Genomic DNA, 19014 nt, shown 5'->3' on the forward strand with positions numbered 1-19014 from the left:
ACAGCCTGCATTTATCTATCTAACCTTTAATTTACAGGTTTGGATTGGAAAAACATTAGCAAAGGCCTAGAAGTCAGGGCTACTTTTAAAATAGTAGGCTGTGTCTTTGAATTTAAGCTGAAATGTCCATTGTGCTCACGTTAATATTTAATATTGTGTCCTAGTTGGAAAACGTTAGTCCTTTTCGTCTGAATGGGAGATTCATAAAAGTTTCAGTACAACAGCCTGCATATATCTAACCTGTAATTTAAAGAGAATTTCTTTAATGTTTGTATTTATTAACCAGCTTATTTCCATCGTAAGTTATTGTTTAGAATAACATATTTACTGTGTTTTAATGAATGAATCAAGTACAATGCATAATTTTATATTAATTCATTGAAGAAAAAAACAGTTCCTTTGAAAGAAAGAAGTATTAAAGCAAACTTTTAATTAGTAAGAATCCCCTCCTTCCCAAAGAATGAACATAGCAAACTTACTTGTATTTATTGATAGGTATTTAAGTTAAATCTTTATATATTGTAGATACATAATGCCATGGGAAAGTGAATTTATAGACTCACAGAGAGTATGGGCTGAGTATGCATTGAAGAGACAAGAAGCTAATGCACAGAACAGGTTAGTGTCTTACCACATTCCAGTTTTGTGTTCAAATTGATCTTAGATCCTGTTCAGAAATAAATGTCGAGGACATTGTATGCAAAATGCATGCTAATTAGTCAAGGAAAAAACATTGTTGACTCAAAATAATCTGTAGTCACTTGTGTGATTTGATTGTTTTCTGATTGATGTATACCCTACATACCCTTTTATCCATAATGGATGAAATTAATTGCAATATCTGGTCTGATTGTAATTTATCAATCCTTCGACTATTCATTTTAGAACCCCATTAATGATATAACTGTTTACCATGGTGCTGTCTCAAGATTTTGTAATATAATATATTACAGTGCTATAACTTAATGGAAAGACAGCTATTTAAAATCCCATTTGAAAATAATAGAGAGAACATTGTGCAAACAGACATTTTTTTCACAGAAACATTTTTTTGTTATCTTTTTTAAATTTGTAAAGATTATTGTTGAATGATAGATATTTGACTACCCTTATTTAAGACATATCTAATTGGTGTCATTCAAATCAAATTCAAAAAGGGAATTCTTCCCTAGAACATGTAAAAGTGATTGTCAGTTGGATAGTGAGTGGTATTATTTCATGTGGGGTTTTCATTGCAATTTTATTTTTAAAAGTGTGAACAATATATTTTCATTAATTTTGTAGACGTCTGACTTTAGAAGATTTAGAGGACAGTTGGGATAGAGGTATTCCGAGAATCAACACACTCTTCCAGAAGGACAGACATACACTGGCCTATGATAAAGGATGGAGAGTCCGAACAGAATTTAAAGCATTCCAGGTAATTTAATATAAGGTGTAAATTTGTGTGAGAAAAGTGAACTGTGTTTGGTATAGTAATGTCCTGAAGCAGGTATTTCTGGGAGCATGTAAAGTAATTATTAAAATACATTACTGGTAAACACTTCTTAGAGTTTCATTTTAATCAAGGCCCTCTGAATGATAACAGAATTTAGATTTTTTTTTTAAATAAGTTTTTTTTTGGATCATTCTTGATTGGTGATCTTTCTGAACACAGAATTTGAGTAAGCACTATTGAATTTCCCTTTATTTGGAAACAATACAAAATTCTAAAGTCCTCCGATTACCACGATTACACAGTGAGTCCAAAAGATATGTTGTTACCCGAATTACCCAATATTGCCCAGTAGAAATACATTTTCATCAATTTATGAAAATGATATCAGATTCAGATAATTATCTGATAATGTTTTATACAGCTTGCTTTCATCATATGTTATATTAAATTATCATTTTTTTTGTGCTGCAGGTATTGAAACAGAATCCATTCTGGTGGACTCATCAGCGACACGACGGGAAATTATGGAACTTAAACAACTATAGGACTGATATGATCCAAGCATTAGGAGGTGTCGAGGGAATCCTGGAACACACACTGTTTAAAGGCACATACTTTCCTACATGGGAAGGTCTGTTCTGGGAGAAAGCCAGTGGATTTGAGGAGTCTATGAAATACAAAAAATTGACAAATGCACAGAGATCTGGTCTGAATCAAATTCCAAACCGACGATTTACTTTGTGGTGGTCACCAACCATAAACAGAGCTAATGTAAGATTTTACACAAAGTACAACTGCTCTTGTTTTGTTTTTTTGGGGGGAAGGGGGGGGGGGGGGGCGGGGGAATTAGAATAAGTGTTTTTATTGTCAATTATGATGCCAAAAATGAGCTACATAACTCATTAAATTTCAAACCACTACAAAATGTGTGTATATGTATATATAAATGGACAAAATATGGGTGACTTCACTCTTTTACTTATTCTACTGAGTAGGAAGATTCTAAAAGAAAATATGACAACCAACCCATAATTAATCTAATATGAGGGTGTTTTATTATTTGTATTCATCAACATTCAAATAAAATTCAGAATGGAAATGGGGAATGTGTAAAAAAGACAACAACCAACCCAACCAAAGAACAGAAAATATGAGTTTTTGAAAAATATTCCTTAAGTAATGAACATTGATAATTTCTGGCTCGAACACACACTCCATAATCTAGTATATTATAAAAACATAAACCTGAATCACATGGAGGCACTCTACTGTCTCCACACAGCACTAAAGACAAACTCTGTTTTCAAATAGTGAGGCAATAAATGATTATTTTCTCTAGGATTGCTCTCTGTATAGTTTCTGTCTGAGAAATATATATATATAAACAAAAAGGCATAGTTCTTTTGGGCATTGTATTTGAGATAATTGACAGATGTATAACATTATGATTTCAGGTGTACGTAGGTTTCCAGTTGCAGCTGGACTTGACTGGTATTTTTATGCACAGTAAAATCCCTACACTAAAGATTTCACTAACATGTATGACATTATGATTTCAGGTATACGTAGGTTTCCAGGTGCAGCTGGACTTGACTGGTATTTTTATGCACGGTAAAATCCCTACACTGAAGATTTCACTGATCCAGATATTCAGAGCTCATTTGTGGCAGAAAATTCATGAAAGTGTTGTCATGGATTTGTGTCAGGTTTGTTACTGTTTTACAACATTTTAATTATTTACAGCTGATTTCCTAATGCATGTAGAACAAAACTTTGGTTGGCTTGCTTGCTTTGTTTGTATAACTGTTTATTCAAGCTTTGTAAATTAGATTGACATCTTTTAAACAATTTATATAGGAATAGTTTAACCTGTATATATCTTATTTGAATTTAATTGGGTGTTATTCTAATGATTGTACAATATACAAACAAAGCAAGCAAGCTAGCTAACCAAAGTTTTGTTTTACATGCAGTAGGAAATTAGCTGTAAATATTTGTATGTAATGCCCTCTGTATGAACTAAAGGTAGATTTTAAACAACCACAACCGCAAACGTTGTAAGATTAGATTGATTGTTGTTTGTTTAATATCAAGTTACACAAAATAAACAACCTAGTGAATGAGTTTGGCCCAAGAATTCTCTTATATTAGAGCTCCACAAAAATAAACAACTTCACAGTTCAGACATTTAGCTGAATTAAGTTTAGAGTCAAATATTTACATCATGAACTTATTCCAGTCCTGGCTTGTTGCTTTATATTTTTATACGACCGCAAAAATTTAAATTTTTTGGTCGTATATTGCTATCACGTTGGCGTCGTCGTCGTCCGAATACTTTTAGTTTTCGCACTCTAACTTTAGTGAAAGTGAATAGAAATCAATGAAATTTTAACACAAGGTTTATGACCACAAAAGGAAGGTTGGGATTGATTTTGGGAGTTTTGGTCCCAACATTTTTGGAAGTAGGGGCCAAAAAGGGCCCAAATAAGCATTTTCTTGGTTTTCACACTATAACTTTAGTTTAAGTGAATAGAAATCTATGAAATTTTGACACAAGGTTGATGACCACAAAAGGAAGGTTGGGATTGATTTTGGGAGTTTGAATAATTGGGGTTCTTTGATATGCCGAATCTAACTATGTATGTAGATTCTTAATTTTTGGTCCCGTTTTCAAATTGGTCTACATTAAGGTCCAAAGGGTCCAAAATTAAACTTAGTTTGATTGTAACAAAAATTGAATCCTTGGTGTTCTTTGATATGCTGAATTTAAAAATGTACTTAGATTTTTAATTATTGGCCTAGTTTTCAAGTTGGTCCAAATGGGGGTCCAAAATTAAACTTTGTTTGATTTCATCAAAAATTGAATAAATGGGTTCTTTGATATGCCAAATCTAACTGTGTATGTAGATTCTTAATTTTTGGTCCAGTTTTCAAATTGGTCTACATTAAGGTCCAAAGGGTCCAAAATTAAACTAAGTTTGATTTTAACAAAAATTAAATTCTTGGGCTTATTTGATATGCTTTATCTAAATATGTACTTTGATTTTTGATTATGGGCCCAGTTTTCAAGTTGGTCCAAATAAGGATTCCATATCAAGTATTGTGCAATAGTAAGAAATTTTCAATTGCACAGTATTGCACAATAGCAAGAAATATCTAATTGCACAATATTGTGCAATAGCAATTAATTTTCAATTGGAGTTATCTTTCTTTGTATAGAATAGTAGTTGATAATATATGTTGGACATTTGCCAGACATGACTATGATGTCATTTTCTATTTTTATTTGCCAATAACTTTATGTACATGTAAGTAACTTCATTGGAAATTTGCCAATATAAAATGTTGCTGATGAAGTTTTTTTTATTGTTTTATACAATAAACAATGTATATTCACTTTTACTACCAACCAATCTTTACCATTCAGTGATAACAAGCAATTTATTTTACATTTTAATATTTTATGATGTATTTAAAAGAGTAGTTATTGTTGCAAACTCCATAAGAAATTTGACTTGATATCAGTTTTGGAAAAAGGGAAACGGGGATGTGAAAAAAAAGGGGGGGGGGGTTTAAATTTTTCTCATTTCAGATTTCATAAATAAAAAGAAAATTTCTTCAAACATTTTTTTGAGAGGATTAATATTCAACAGCATAGTGAATTGCTCAAAGGCAAAAAAAAACTTTTAAGGTCATTAGACTACATTCATTCTGTGTCAGAAACCTATGCTGTGTCAACTATTTAATTTTAGATTTAAAAAGTTTGAAGAAGAAATCTTTAATTGATTTGTAAAATCTTGACATTTGTTTTGTGTAAAAAAAACACCATGTAATGTCAAAAATTTGATCACAATCCAAATTCATTCGTATAAAGCTGCGCCCTGCGGAGCACCTGGTTGTCTATTGAGGTGGTTGTTTTTATGAATGACTATTTTTGTTTTATAAGAACTCTCTTTATGACAGGTATTTAATTTTGTTTTTATAAATGACTATTTTTGTTTCATTAGATCTCTTTATGACAGATTTTTATGAATGACTATTTTTGTTTCACTAGAACTCTCTTTATTACAGGTTTTTGATCAAGAATTGGATGCTTTAGAGATAGAAACTGTTCAGAAAGAAACAATCCATCCCAGGAAGTCATACAAAATGAACAGTTCATGTGCTGATATACTCCTGTTTGCTGCTTATAAGTGGAACGTCTCAAAACCATCACTGTTGGCAGATTCTAAGTAAGTGTAAAAGGGGAACAGCTCAAGACCATCACTGTTAGCAGATTTTAAGTTTAAGTTAAAATGTAAATACATAAATGGGGTTTCCAAAGGGCTAGAGGGGAATGGATGAGAAAAATTAGATGTAGTGTTAATATTATTTGAAATTTAGTGTAATATGAGTATCTGTTTTCACCATCATTTTTATAGGGGAGGGCTGTAAATATAGGAACATAACTTCTTTTTAAACTAACTTGATATATTTTGTCTTTTATAGAGATGTAATGGATAACACAACTACCCAGAAATACTGGATTGATATACAGCTAAGATGGGGTGATTACGATTCTCATGATGTGGAACGTTACGCACGTGCCAAGTTCCTCGACTATACCACAGACAATATGAGTATTTATCCTTCACCTACGGGAGCTCTGGTTGCCATTGACTTAGCCTACAATCTACACAGTGCCTACGGTAACTGGTTCCCAGGGGCCAAACCACTGATCCAGCAGGCTATGGCTAAGATCATGAAGGCTAATCCAGCTCTGTATGTACTGAGGGAGAGAATACGTAAAGGTCTACAATTGTACTCCTCTGAGCCGACTGAACCTTACCTGTCATCACAGAATTATGGAGAACTGTTCTCCAACCAGATCATCTGGTTTGTGGATGATACTAATGTATACAGAGTTACAATACACAAGGTATGTCATGTATATGACTGTAAGCCCTTGGCTTTGTATTGTTCCAGCTTGCTAAGTCTCATACTGAATAGTGAGATATTTATTTACAGATTTTCAAGATTGCGTTCTGCCAAGTCTCATTCTATATATAATACATGTTTCTTTTTTAAGTTATTAAAGATTAACTGAGTCTCATTCTGAAAAACATTCTAATTGGGGTCATTTGAGATGAGCTTAAGTTCAGATTGCTATACATCTTAAATTTATAGTTGGTATTGTTACAAGTTAGATGAATTGTTCATTTTCTATTGATATTGAAAAAGTGGCTTATAAAAAAAATATTGTTATTTTGAGTATCAGCAAAGAAAATTTTAAAGTTTCAAGTAATGTTGTTGAAAAATCTGGCTTATAGAAAATATTTACTTTAAGAATTTATTGCAATTAAAGCAATATTGCATCCACTTTTTATGTTCATATTTTTGTTTCCTTTTCAGACATTTGAAGGCAATTTAACAACCAAGCCAATTAATGGAGCTATTTTTATATTCAATCCACGAACTGGACAGTTGTTCTTAAAGATCATTCATACATCTGTATGGGCTGGACAGAAACGTCTTGGACAGGTAATTGGATAAAAAAAAAATAACATTAAGAGGTCCACATACTAACTTCACAGTTCTATAAATAGTCCTCAGTCTAGGAAAAAAGGCTCATACATAGAATTATATGTCGACTATATTAATGTGCTGTATATCCAGAAATTTTTGTGGTATTTTATTAAAGCAAAAATTGTGACAACATAGGATTTGCAAAAAATAAGAATTCACAGCTGAAATTTTAATAGCATTTATTGTATGTTGCATTTTATGAAATTCCATAATAAATCTGACATTTGTATCCTTTGTTCAACCATGCTTGCAAAAATTACTAGCTCTATATTACTGTCCAAAACTATCTACACTGATTGATATCTCTGACATTTTCCTGTTGTAGTTGGCCAAATGGAAGACTGCAGAAGAAGTAGCTGCCTTGATTAGATCCCTTCCTGTGGAGGAACAACCTAAACAGATCATTGTCACTAGGAAAGGCATGTTGGATCCGTTAGAAGTACATTTGTTAGATTTCCCTAATATTGTCATCAAGGGGAGTGAACTCCAGCTTCCTTTCCAGGCCTGTCTCAAGGTATGTTATATAGTACCAGTCTGGTGATACAACATTTTATTGCTCTCAGGTCAATTCTTGTTTTCATGAATGTTAAAGACCTGATGATAACCATGCAGTCAATAATATATGTAAAAGTAGATATAGGGTATACATTATTGTTACAAAAGCACATCTAGGTTTATTGATTGATGTTTTAACGCCACTTTTAAGGACCTATTATGGGCTATTTCTTGGTATCTAATAGGTGGATGAATCTGAGGCCCAAGAGAAAACCTCTGACCTTCGGTAGGAAAACTACTGAAGGCCAGTGGTTTTCTCAGGGGACTCCTTTTCATTAAGATTAAGATTGGAGTCAAGTGCTCCCTTACAAACGGCGTATAAACTCACTACCACAATGTTGACTGGCTAGTGATTACAGTAGAACTACTTAGACCACTTTGCCGCTGAGACCCCAGCACAACAAAGGAGAAGACATACTGTTTGAAGGAATAGACAAGTGTTTACATTGTGCCTATCTCCAAATTGCTCTGAGGTTAAAATTGTGAAGAAAAAACAAAACAATAAATAAAGAGGAATATTATTATTAAAATAACAAAAAAACATTTTTTTTTTACATTACACTCGAGAACCGATAATGAGTATTTGAATGGGCTAACAAAATATAGCCAGAATGACAGAAAAGGAAAAAAAAAACTTTCTAGTCTCTAATGTTTGTATTTTTATGTTTTTACAGGTAGAAAAGTTTGGTGATCTGATTCTTGAAGCTAAAGAACCACAGATGGTACTATTTAATCTGTATGATGATTGGTTGAAAACTATTTCATCTTATACAGTAAGTACTGGTTAATTTGTAGCATGATTTGTAAAAATAAACAGTCACAGCTCCAAGTCCAAAGTTTTGACTTAAAATTGATAGGTAAACTAAATCAAAATCAACCATGATCTGCTTTGAATGAAAATTTCAATACTTACTAAAGATAATAAAATTAGAACTAAGCTGTTTAATATTTTGTAATTTCTGATATAATTATTTTTTTTCTCAACTACTAAGCATCACACTCTAGACTAAGAATCCATTGGCTATTTCCTTAATCTGACCTAATAAATTTACTCTTTTTGTAGGCATTCTCCCGATTAATTTTGATTCTGCGAGCCTTACACGTCAACAATGATCGTACTAAGATCGTATTGAAGCCAGACAAGACGACGATTACTGAACAACATCACATCTGGCCTACTCTGTCTGACGAGGAATGGATGAAGATTGAAATGCAGCTTAAAGATCTCATTCTTGCTGATTACGGAAAGAAAAACAAGTAAGGACTGTGCAATTAAGATATGAAAATTACACTTTATTAGTTTATTGGGTCCAGCAGAAACTTTTCTGAATACAGTTTCTCACTGCTAAAATATGCCTATTATAATAACAGTCATGGAAATACTTTTAAACAGCAAACATTAGACCAAGTGGAAATTTATCTTACCTTTTATTGAGCAAAATGCAAACAAAAGTTTACATGAAAACTTTCCAATACACAGTTTCTGCATATATTCAAATATAAACAGGTTGTAAAAAAAAAAATTCTATTTCAGAATCAGAAGAATTTAAGAGTTTTTTTATGAAAGAAAACAATCGATTGGTTACCATTCTTCGAAACATTAAATTTTTTGTTAATATAACATATAGTCATTTAGATTCTAAATTGGAGAATTGACATAAATTCATTCTTTTTTCAGTGTGAACGTAGTTTCTTTGACCCAATCAGAAATAAGGGACATAATCCTTGGTATGGAGATTTCAGCGCCCTCAGCTCAGCGTGTACAAATTGCTGAAATTGAAAAACAGACGAAAGAACAATCACAACTTACAGCAACAACAACACGAACTGTTAACAAACATGGAGATGAAATTATTACGTCCACAACCAGTAACTATGAGACCTCCACATTCTCGTCTAAAACTGAATGGCGTGTTAGAGCAATCTCTGCCACCAACCTCCATCTGAGAACTAATCATATTTATGTCTCCTCTGACGATATCAAAGAGACAGGATATACTTATATATTACCAAAGAATGTTCTGAAGAAGTTTATTATTATCTCTGATCTAAGAGCACAGGTGAGACATCAAACTTAAAATTTATTATCAGTGCATTGGTGGGAGCTAAGTCTCTGTGTTGAAGGCAGCATTTTACTTATAATGATTTACTTTTACAAATTGTGACATGAGTGGAGAGTTGTCTCATTTGCACTCATACCACATATTTTTATATCTATGTATATTCAAAAGGGGTAAAATTTCTTCCACCCATTGATTGGGCTTAATAAATTACTTGCATGAATGTTTTAGGAATTTGCCAGATTTTAGAATTTTTACCTGTTTTGTCTTGTATGTTCCTTCATATGATATGTATAATTGGTACATTTTGTACATTCACCCATAATAGCGTTCATATTGATCCATGGATTCTGGTTTTTGTACTATCTTTTCAATATCTTGGTATAATACGCTGTTCATGACAAAACAGCAAAAATAAACCAGCTATAAATATTACAGTAGTGATTCTATTTAGATTCACACATTTACCACTATTGTTAAAATGGACTCTCATCTGTTAAACTACTCAGTACTCAGGCTCAATACACCAAATCCAGCATTTTGATTGGTTGAACTCTGAGACTGAGTACTATAATTGTACTCCAAATTAAATAACCACAAGGTCTGGAGTTTAAAATGAGGATTTCTTTATTACATTTTATTTTGGCCTTCTGGTTTGATATTTAATGAGTTAAATCATCTTTAAAATATTAAATTCTGTATATATTAAAATATAAATTATATCTGAGTATATTAAGAATGTCTCTTCTGCTTTTTAGATTGCTGGATTTTTATACGGAGTTAGTCCCCCTGATAATCCCCAGGTCAAGGAGATTAGGTGTATAGTGTTACCACCACAATGGGGAACTCATCAGACCGTTCATCTACCAAACATTCTACCTGAACATGAATGTCTTAAAGTAAGTATGGATATAATAGTTATCAAAGGTGCCAGGATCATAATTTAGTACGCCAGACGCGCGTTTCGTCTACATAAGACTCATCAGTGAGGCTCATATCAAAATATTTATAAAGCCAAACAAGTACAAAGTTGAAGAGCATTGAGGATCCAAAAATAAATAAATAATCCATCAAAAAGAATTGATTGTATGACAGGGTTAGACTTCAGTGCTATTAACAAAAATAAAAAATTCAACTGGAGCTTGAAAATCCTACTAAAATGATGAATGAAGTTTTCCCCTTGCTTAAACTTTCAGATGGGAAATCCTCTTGTTTTGTAGAGAACAAACACTTTTTTTTATGGAATATTTGGTTTAGAAAACACACTTTTACATTAATAGTTTAGATGTGTACCTTTTTTCAATTAGAGCAATACAAAATCTTTTCAAAACATGATTTAAAAAAAGAATAAATTAGCTGATCATCTTATTTACCTCAGATTGTTTGGTTTTGTTTTTTTCATGAAAAATTAAACACTAAGCAGCCTACTGTATTTAATCTGGACTAATGATGTGATTAAATCTTCTTGAATTGTATAGTAATGTGATTTGTGATGGATTTTTTGTAGGAGATGGAGCCATTAGGATGGATTCATACACAACCTAATGAATTACCACAGCTGTCTCCGCAGGACATCACCACTCATGCTAAAGTCATGGCTGACAATCCGTCCTGGGATGGAGAAAAGACTGTCGTAATTACATGCAGGTAAAATATACGTCCTGACAATGTGTCTCTCCAGAATTTCAATCCCCAAACAATCTATATGTTTTTGAGATCAACCTGAACCAAGCAAATCAACCTTATACTGTTGCAGGAGCTTACTTGCATTTAATGCCCTCACCGTAGCGGAGGGGCAATAAAGTTTTACCCATGTCTGTTTATGTCTGTAAGTCTGGAAATTGGTTTCTGCTCTCTGTTTGCATGAACTGCATGTTTTAAAACTAATACACAATGCTTATTACCACAAAAAAAAGATCAGCTTTGAATTTTACCTTTCTAGAGTTTTGCCCCTTTACAAATGGAAAAATTGGTGAATTTTTCATTTCTGTTCTATAACTTATGTTTGCCTGAACTAAATTTTATGAACAATATACACATACACAATGTTTAATTACCACAAAACTCAGATCAGGTAGGAATATGTGAAGCGTCGCTTTACTGTGTTTGAGTTATGTCTTTTTATAACATTATATGCAAGCGGGGAGTATCATCTGTGTCCCATGGACACATTCGACTTTTAAAAGTAAACATTAATTTGGCAGCTTATGTCCCTTTAACAGTTTTAACCACTGGAGAGTTGCAACAAAAGTATATATTAATGTGATTTTCCTATCCGTATTCCAGCTTCACACCAGGATCTTGTTCACTGACAGCCTACAAGTTGACCCCCACAGGATATGAGTGGGGCAGACAGAACACGGACACTGGTAACAATCCTAAGGGTTATCTCCCCTCACATTATGAACGTGTACAGATGTTATTGTCAGATCGTTTCCTTGGATTCTTCATGACTCCTGCTCAGTGGTCGTGGAATTACAACTTTATGGGTATGTATTACTGATAACGCAGTTGATCACAGGTTATGATAATAATGAGGAGAATCGGTATTAATTACTTTTCATTCTATTTTCACATTTCTCGATCTGTGTGAGAAAATGTGAGAAAAATATTTTTATCTCTTAAAAAAATTTTGTTCGCAGGAAATGATTGGTCAAAATTAAAATAGGACGACACATTTTCCTGATTTCTGCTGACTTTCCTATTGTGATGTCATAAAAAAAATGCTACGATGCCTGATGACATCACATTTAAAGAACATAACTTTCTGCAAATCTTTGTTGAGGAATGACAAACTTTGTTTCGATATCATCTTAAATGCATAAGACAAACAGATTTCTGTAACTCGTGTATTATTTCTCCACTTTCAAAAGTTAAAATTTTAAATATTCAAAGCTCAGCAATCCTTAGACTTTAAATTATAAAATTTAACGTGAGTGTAGAAATACCAAAACACATAATGCAGTGCTGAAATTGCCTTTTAACAGTGTTGATAACGGGTTGTGATATGCTGAAGTAATTTATTTGAGTATACTTTGCCTTTCATATCAATTTATTTGTTATACAAAATGTAATTATATTTTTACACACATTTTATGTCATCATCCTGAAAAAGGGAAAAATAGAAAAACCTATTACTGACATTTTACACATATAATTTTATTTTATTCAGGTGTTCGTCATGATGCTAACATGAAGTATGAATTACAGCTGGCAAACCCCAAGGAATTCTACCATGAAATACATCGACCATCTCATTTTCTTAACTTTAGTTCAATGGAGGAGTCAGAATTGATCGGGGCTGATAGAGAAGACATGTTTAATTAGATGTTCATTTGTAAAAAACATGAGTCTAAACAGACTTGCTGACTTATTTTAGTAGGAAATCTGGACTGCGGAATGTAGAAAGTAATGTGAAAAAAATAACTTGATTATTTTTAGTGCTTTTGAAAAAATAAGATATCAGTTGTAAAGTATGATAAAGAAGAAACAAGTGTGAATAGTAATGATTTATTTTTAAATGTATTTAATGATATTTGATGATGAATATTGATAGAAATACACAATGTAAATATTTAATTTAAATGTATTAACTGTGTTTAATTGTAATCTTTCAAATGTTTTTTTTTTTTTTTTGAATGAAAATATTTTCTTAAGCTATTGAAAAGGCTATCCCCAACAAAATAATAACTGTTATGGTACATTGTACATCTAGGTCTATCAGATTTTCATTGCAGATTTTCTGCTCCCATACATATTTTTATTTCACTTTATAAACAGAACCTTTTTTTTTAAAAGTCTTTATTTGTGTATGTTGTTATCTCTATATTAAAGGTGTTTGCTAAAAACAATAAAACAATTTAAAAAAAATATATATTTTTTAGATACATAACAGATAATAAATTTAAATGATAGTAAAGAAAAATAGGTTCATCAGCTTTATTTTATGGAAAATTTGAAGAAGAAAAAAGTTTGGCAGGAAAACATTGCCTCTATTGGAAATGTATGAAAATGTGTAAAGATTATTTGAAAGTATTTTGTTGAACAGGTTTTGTATTAAATACATAAATAGCTGGAGAAATTCTCTGCGCAAAAGGTGTAAAAGTCATTAAGTTTGAAATGGCAAAATGTCCTCTAATTTTTTTACAATAATATGAAATGTATGGGGACATTTTTTATTTTTATTATTATTTGCATAATTTCATTTAAATGTTTGCATCACATACAAATAAATTTAAAATCTATCAAACTTTTCTAGACTGTTCGATGACATTACATTTCCTGATTTAAATCATTTACGACTGCTGTCTTTTTCACCCTTAACCTTTAAAATCATTCTTTCATAAGTCACTCAATCTGTTGAAATGAAGGCATTTTTCAAAATGATTGTAAATTGATGAATTTCATGAAGAACATATATTTATACTTTTGAAAGGAATACAGGCGATTGCATTGGGTGTGTAGGTAAGGTAATATCTTTGGTAATCTAGAGTCAGGCAAACTACCCTTCTTTAAGTGTAGACTAGTTTGCCAGATAACCAACTTATATGTCTGAAGGACTAGACTACTTCGAGAGGAGGGTAGTATACCTTATCTAATAATGACTTCACTGTTCCGCTAGCAAGCAAGGTTACCAAAGATATTACCTTTACCTACACATTCAATGGAATCACCTGTAATAATATCAATGAGATCAGTTTTATCATGTTAAATATTGAACACTGGTCTAATGATGATTTTTATATGTTTCATTAACATTTTGTCATTCATATAGATTATCATATTTGGATTCCTAAGTCCTTATCGCATCATGTTTTTGAAATGGATATTTTCTGTATGTTCAATGTATATAGAATAAAATTCTGTTTCACTTATTTGTTAAGTTTCATTAATAAATTAAAAAGAAATGTGGGATTTATGAAGGGGGTATGCATTAGTGAAACAGCAAACAAACACAAAAAATAGTCTGAAGATATTTAGAGGTAAACAACTTGTGGGTATTTGTTATTATTTTGTTTGACACTAATATGTGGGTAAATCATAGTGTGTAGTGTATACTACTTTTTGAACCTAGGATAGTCACAGTAGCCCCTAACTTTGACTTGGAGATTAATACATTTATCTCTCTCTATTCCCATGGAAGAACTCAGTGGTCCTCTTTGATTACTACAGCTTCCTCCACCATAATAACACTTCCTTGATGTTGTGTAAATTAGGCTATATAAAAAAAATGTTTATAAATTGTATGTAAGTTAGTGACAAGTCACCATTAATCCTTATAGGGATCATATGAACCCTACTTTACAAACATGTACACCTTAAAATCTTTCCATGTATCAAATATAGTTGACCTATTGCACACAGTATTAGAAAAACAGACCAAAGCACACAAACTTAACATTGAGTAATGAACCACAAAAATGAGTTCAAGGTCAAATAAAAGCTGCCAGAAGACATATACATCGTAAAATATTTCAATACACCAAATAAAGGTGACATACTGCATACAGTATAAGAAAAACAGACAAAAACTTTTATCACTGAAACATGAAAATGAGGTCAAGGTCAGATGACATTAGTTAGTTTGAAATGTACACCTTACAATCATCACACCTAATATAGTTACCCTTTAACTTATAGTATCTGAGAAATGGATGGACTTGACCACAAAAACTTCTTCACTAATCCATGAAATGAGGTTGAGGTCAAGTGAAAACTGTCTAACAGGTATCATCGTTATCATCGTCATCATCCTCATCATCATTATCGTCATTGTCATCATCATGTCTTTACCCTAAATCCATTGAATGTTGGATGTGCACTGATGGATAATTTAGTCTTAGATGCATGATGTCGCCTGCATCATCATCTGAAGACACATTTGGTGTCCGGACAATAACTTTAGTTTGATCGAATGGATCTCTATGAAATTTTATAAAAAGATACCTGAAGAGGAAGGGAACAAGCTATTTTCTACTTTCAGGATATCAACTTGTGTATAAGCATTTCAATTGCTCTAAAATTGCACCATCAATGTTGAATACCACAGGTAAAAGATTAGGATTGATTTTGGGGGTTATGGTACCAAATGTGTAGGAATTTGGGGCCGAAATAAGATTTATTTTAGTTTTCAGTCAATAACTTGTGTTTAAGTGTATAAATCTCTCTAAATCATACCACAAGTTTCCATACTTAAAAGGGATGGTTATGGTTTGGAGGGGGGTATGGTTCAAATATCAAGCTATTAAGTACAAAAAAAGGGGGAAAACAAGGGTTTTTCTGTTTAAGGGGAAATAATCCAATTGAAATTTAAAGAACACTGTTTTATATATATATATATATATATATATATATATAGCTTGTTGTTCGGTGTGAGCTAAGGCTCCGTGTTGAAGGCCGTACTTTAACCTATAATGGTTTACTTTTTAAATTGTTATTTGTATGGAGAGTTGTCTCATTGGCACTCACACCACATCTTCCTATATCTATGTTTGATTACTTGATTACCTCCCTTACACTGATTGAAATTTATGTATTAAGAAATGGTGATTGTCTTGAGATGTGTAGCTGTAAATTTATTTTTAGAAGTTACTGTTTGTTAATATTAATTTTTATCATGACTGTTTGTCATTTCATATTTGAACAGATTATGATGTATTTTAATGAGCGGTATTTGTTGCGACCTCCATCAGAAATTTGAATTGAGGAAACGGGGGTGGTAAGAAAAATGTAGGAGAGGGTGGAGGCAAGGTGTAAAAATTTTCGTATTTCAGATTTCAGAAATTAAAAAGAATTTTTCTACAAATATTTTTTTTTTACTAAGGGGATTAATATTCAACAGCAAAGTGTATTGCTCAACAGCAAAAATAATAATTTTTAAGTTCATTAGACCACATTCATTCTGTGTCAGAAACCTATGATGTGTCAACTACTTAATCACAATCCAAATTCAGAGCTGACCGTATCAAGCTTGAATGTTGTGTCCATACTTGCCCCAACTGTTCAAGTTCGAACACTGCGGTCGTATGAAGCTGCACCCTGCGGAGCATCTGGTTTTCTTAGTTGTTAGTGGCTTTGAACTAGCTGTCAGTAACTGCGAGTACTCTTAGATCTGTACTTTTGCTGTTGGGATGTACAAGTACCCGGCCACATCCACATGTACAGTATTTGTAGTATTTTTATCCATCGGATGAGCTAAGTCTTTTTCAACTGATTTTTAAAGTTAGTTCTTATGTTGTACTGTTTCACCACTATCACAGGTTAGGGAAGGGTTGGGATCCCGCTAACATGTTTAACCCAGCCACATTCTGTATGATTGTGCCTGTTCCAAGTCAGGAGTCTGTAATAGAAGCCTGTTATTCAGTGGTTGTCGTTTGTTTATATGTTACACATCTGTTTTTCGTTCATTTTTTTGTACATAAATTAGGTCGTTAGTTTTCTCGTTTGAATTGTTTTACATTGTCAATTCGGGGCCTTGTGTAGCTGACTATACGGTATGGGGTTTAGTTTAAACAGTCTTTATTAATGAAAAATTACAAGATAAAATATTACAATGTTACATAAAGTTCAAATATGGGATTTAGAAACAAGTTTCGAAAAACTTGTATAAATCCGTCTCCCTATTTGCTTTGGTAATTGTTGAAGGCCGTACAGTGATCTATAGTTGTTAATTCCTGTGTCACTTTGGTCTCTTGTGGATAGTTGTCTCATTGGCAATCATACGGCCACATCTTCTTTTTTTTTATATAAACTACAATAGTCTTATATGGTAGAATATATGCATTATAGAAAAGTTGTCTTGTGTATATTGGCAAATATACTTTAAATTTATATAAAAGTGATATTTTAGATGAGATAATTAATATACATATACGATCAACATGATCTCTCCAGCTTAAATTTTCATTGCTATGGTTTTTTTTTTGAAAAAAAAGTTTGTTTCCAGTTTGTGATGAAAAAAATAATTTGTTTTGGACCTTGAGAAAAAAATGTGTTGTTTTCGCCATCAGCTGCCACTATATGTAATGCTAAAATTGAAAGAAAAAAATTGTTTTTGGTTTGTCGCTAAATAGATTGTTCTTCGCCGAAGGCGAAAAAAAAAGTTTGCACCAAAAAACCCAACATAGCCCCCCCGCCCCCCCCCCCGAAAATCAAATGGTTGCTGCCTTAATGTATATATGAATATATAAAAGGGAAAAAAACTGAGACAAGTGCCTGTGTTTTGAGGTGTAAAAACTTCAAAGGATGGGTGAAATGGAAGAGATATGTCGGTAAATTATATCATTTTAACAAAAAATATTATTTTTTAAACTTAGACAAAATTTCGGCACTTACCGCAAAGGACCGAAAAAACAGACAACGTTTTTCAGCCAATTTTCTGAACGAAAAAATGATTTTAAAGAAGTATTTCTTTGTAATTCTTTGAGTGATTGCCCTTAGTTTCAGTCCTTTACACCTTCGAAATGTGTGGTATTCATCTATAATGAAATTGATTTAATAAAATCTGCAGTTATTTAAATAGATTTGTCAAAACGGTGAATATGTGTCCCCATTTTCAGATGATAATTTTTTTTCCAAAGAAACATATTTTCAAGCTACGAATATTATGTTTTTGATGTTATCTTCACATAGAAATATCAGTATACTTAAAAAAAATAAAGACCTGAAAATAATCTGCAAAAAACATGGAAATTTATGGCGAAAATAAGCACATCTCTCCGTAGCATTTAAATCATTTTGCAATATGCTGGTTATTTTTTCAATGATTTTATTATAAAAATGCCATGTTGAATCAATCATCAGGATGTAACTCCATGTCGGATTGTTTAACATGATTGAAGGGGTAAATCATTTTTATAAATTAAAAATAACAGAGGACCTGAAATAGAACCTTAAGGCACTCCAAATTTTACAATCCATTTGTCAAATTTTAATGTAACGTTTGTAGCCTATATATATTAACTAAGAGACAAGCCATGTGTACTGATTAACATACTTTAATATAATGCTAGAGCTAAGTAATCAACACAAATACATAAAGCAATACGACGCGACCTTATCTGCTATGTCCATCAACACAACACGTGGGTGAACTCTGAACTGTATAGATATTTATGAATGAATGAAAGTTACAATATTACATCTCTTCTTTTCTCAGATTAAACTTCTACTTTAATTAATTATATTACTGTCTGTGTAGTCATAAAATCTTTAACTGTCTGTGTAAACAAATTAAGTGATAAGATGCATAAAATTGTATCAATAGAAAATTAGAACTTTATAGTCTGTGATAAATGTAAATTATCTGGTACGCGTACTGTAATGTCAATATAATTAGTGGATCGTCTGATCAATCTGATAAGGCTATCATTACGAGTGTGAATAGTAAATTCCACA

The 19014-nt window shown here is 32.1% G+C and overlaps 1 protein-coding gene across 1 annotated transcript in view; it reads left to right on the forward strand.

Moving 5' to 3' along the window:
- The window catches only part of LOC143076375 (pre-mRNA-processing-splicing factor 8-like), a 53164-nt gene extending 38672 nt beyond the window's left edge, over positions 1-14492 (forward strand). Inside the window, exons 25-39 of the mRNA XM_076252111.1 lie at positions 526-618; positions 1285-1420; positions 1910-2209; positions 2998-3144; positions 5510-5670; positions 5927-6356; positions 6830-6958; positions 7329-7517; positions 8233-8331; positions 8622-8815; positions 9237-9618; positions 10377-10517; positions 11126-11265; positions 11905-12107; positions 12791-14492. Coding sequence (XP_076108226.1) covers positions 526-618; positions 1285-1420; positions 1910-2209; positions 2998-3144; positions 5510-5670; positions 5927-6356; positions 6830-6958; positions 7329-7517; positions 8233-8331; positions 8622-8815; positions 9237-9618; positions 10377-10517; positions 11126-11265; positions 11905-12107; positions 12791-12945 — 2899 coding nt within the window. The 3' untranslated portion in view covers positions 12946-14492. The remainder of the gene's footprint in view (positions 1-525; positions 619-1284; positions 1421-1909; positions 2210-2997; positions 3145-5509; positions 5671-5926; positions 6357-6829; positions 6959-7328; positions 7518-8232; positions 8332-8621; positions 8816-9236; positions 9619-10376; positions 10518-11125; positions 11266-11904; positions 12108-12790) is intronic.
- The last annotated feature ends 4522 nt before the right edge of the window (positions 14493-19014 follow it).

The sequence above is a fragment of the Mytilus galloprovincialis genome, chromosome 5 (genome assembly GCF_965363235.1).
Source record: "Mytilus galloprovincialis chromosome 5, xbMytGall1.hap1.1, whole genome shotgun sequence".
NCBI lineage: Eukaryota > Metazoa > Mollusca > Bivalvia > Mytilida > Mytilidae > Mytilus > Mytilus galloprovincialis.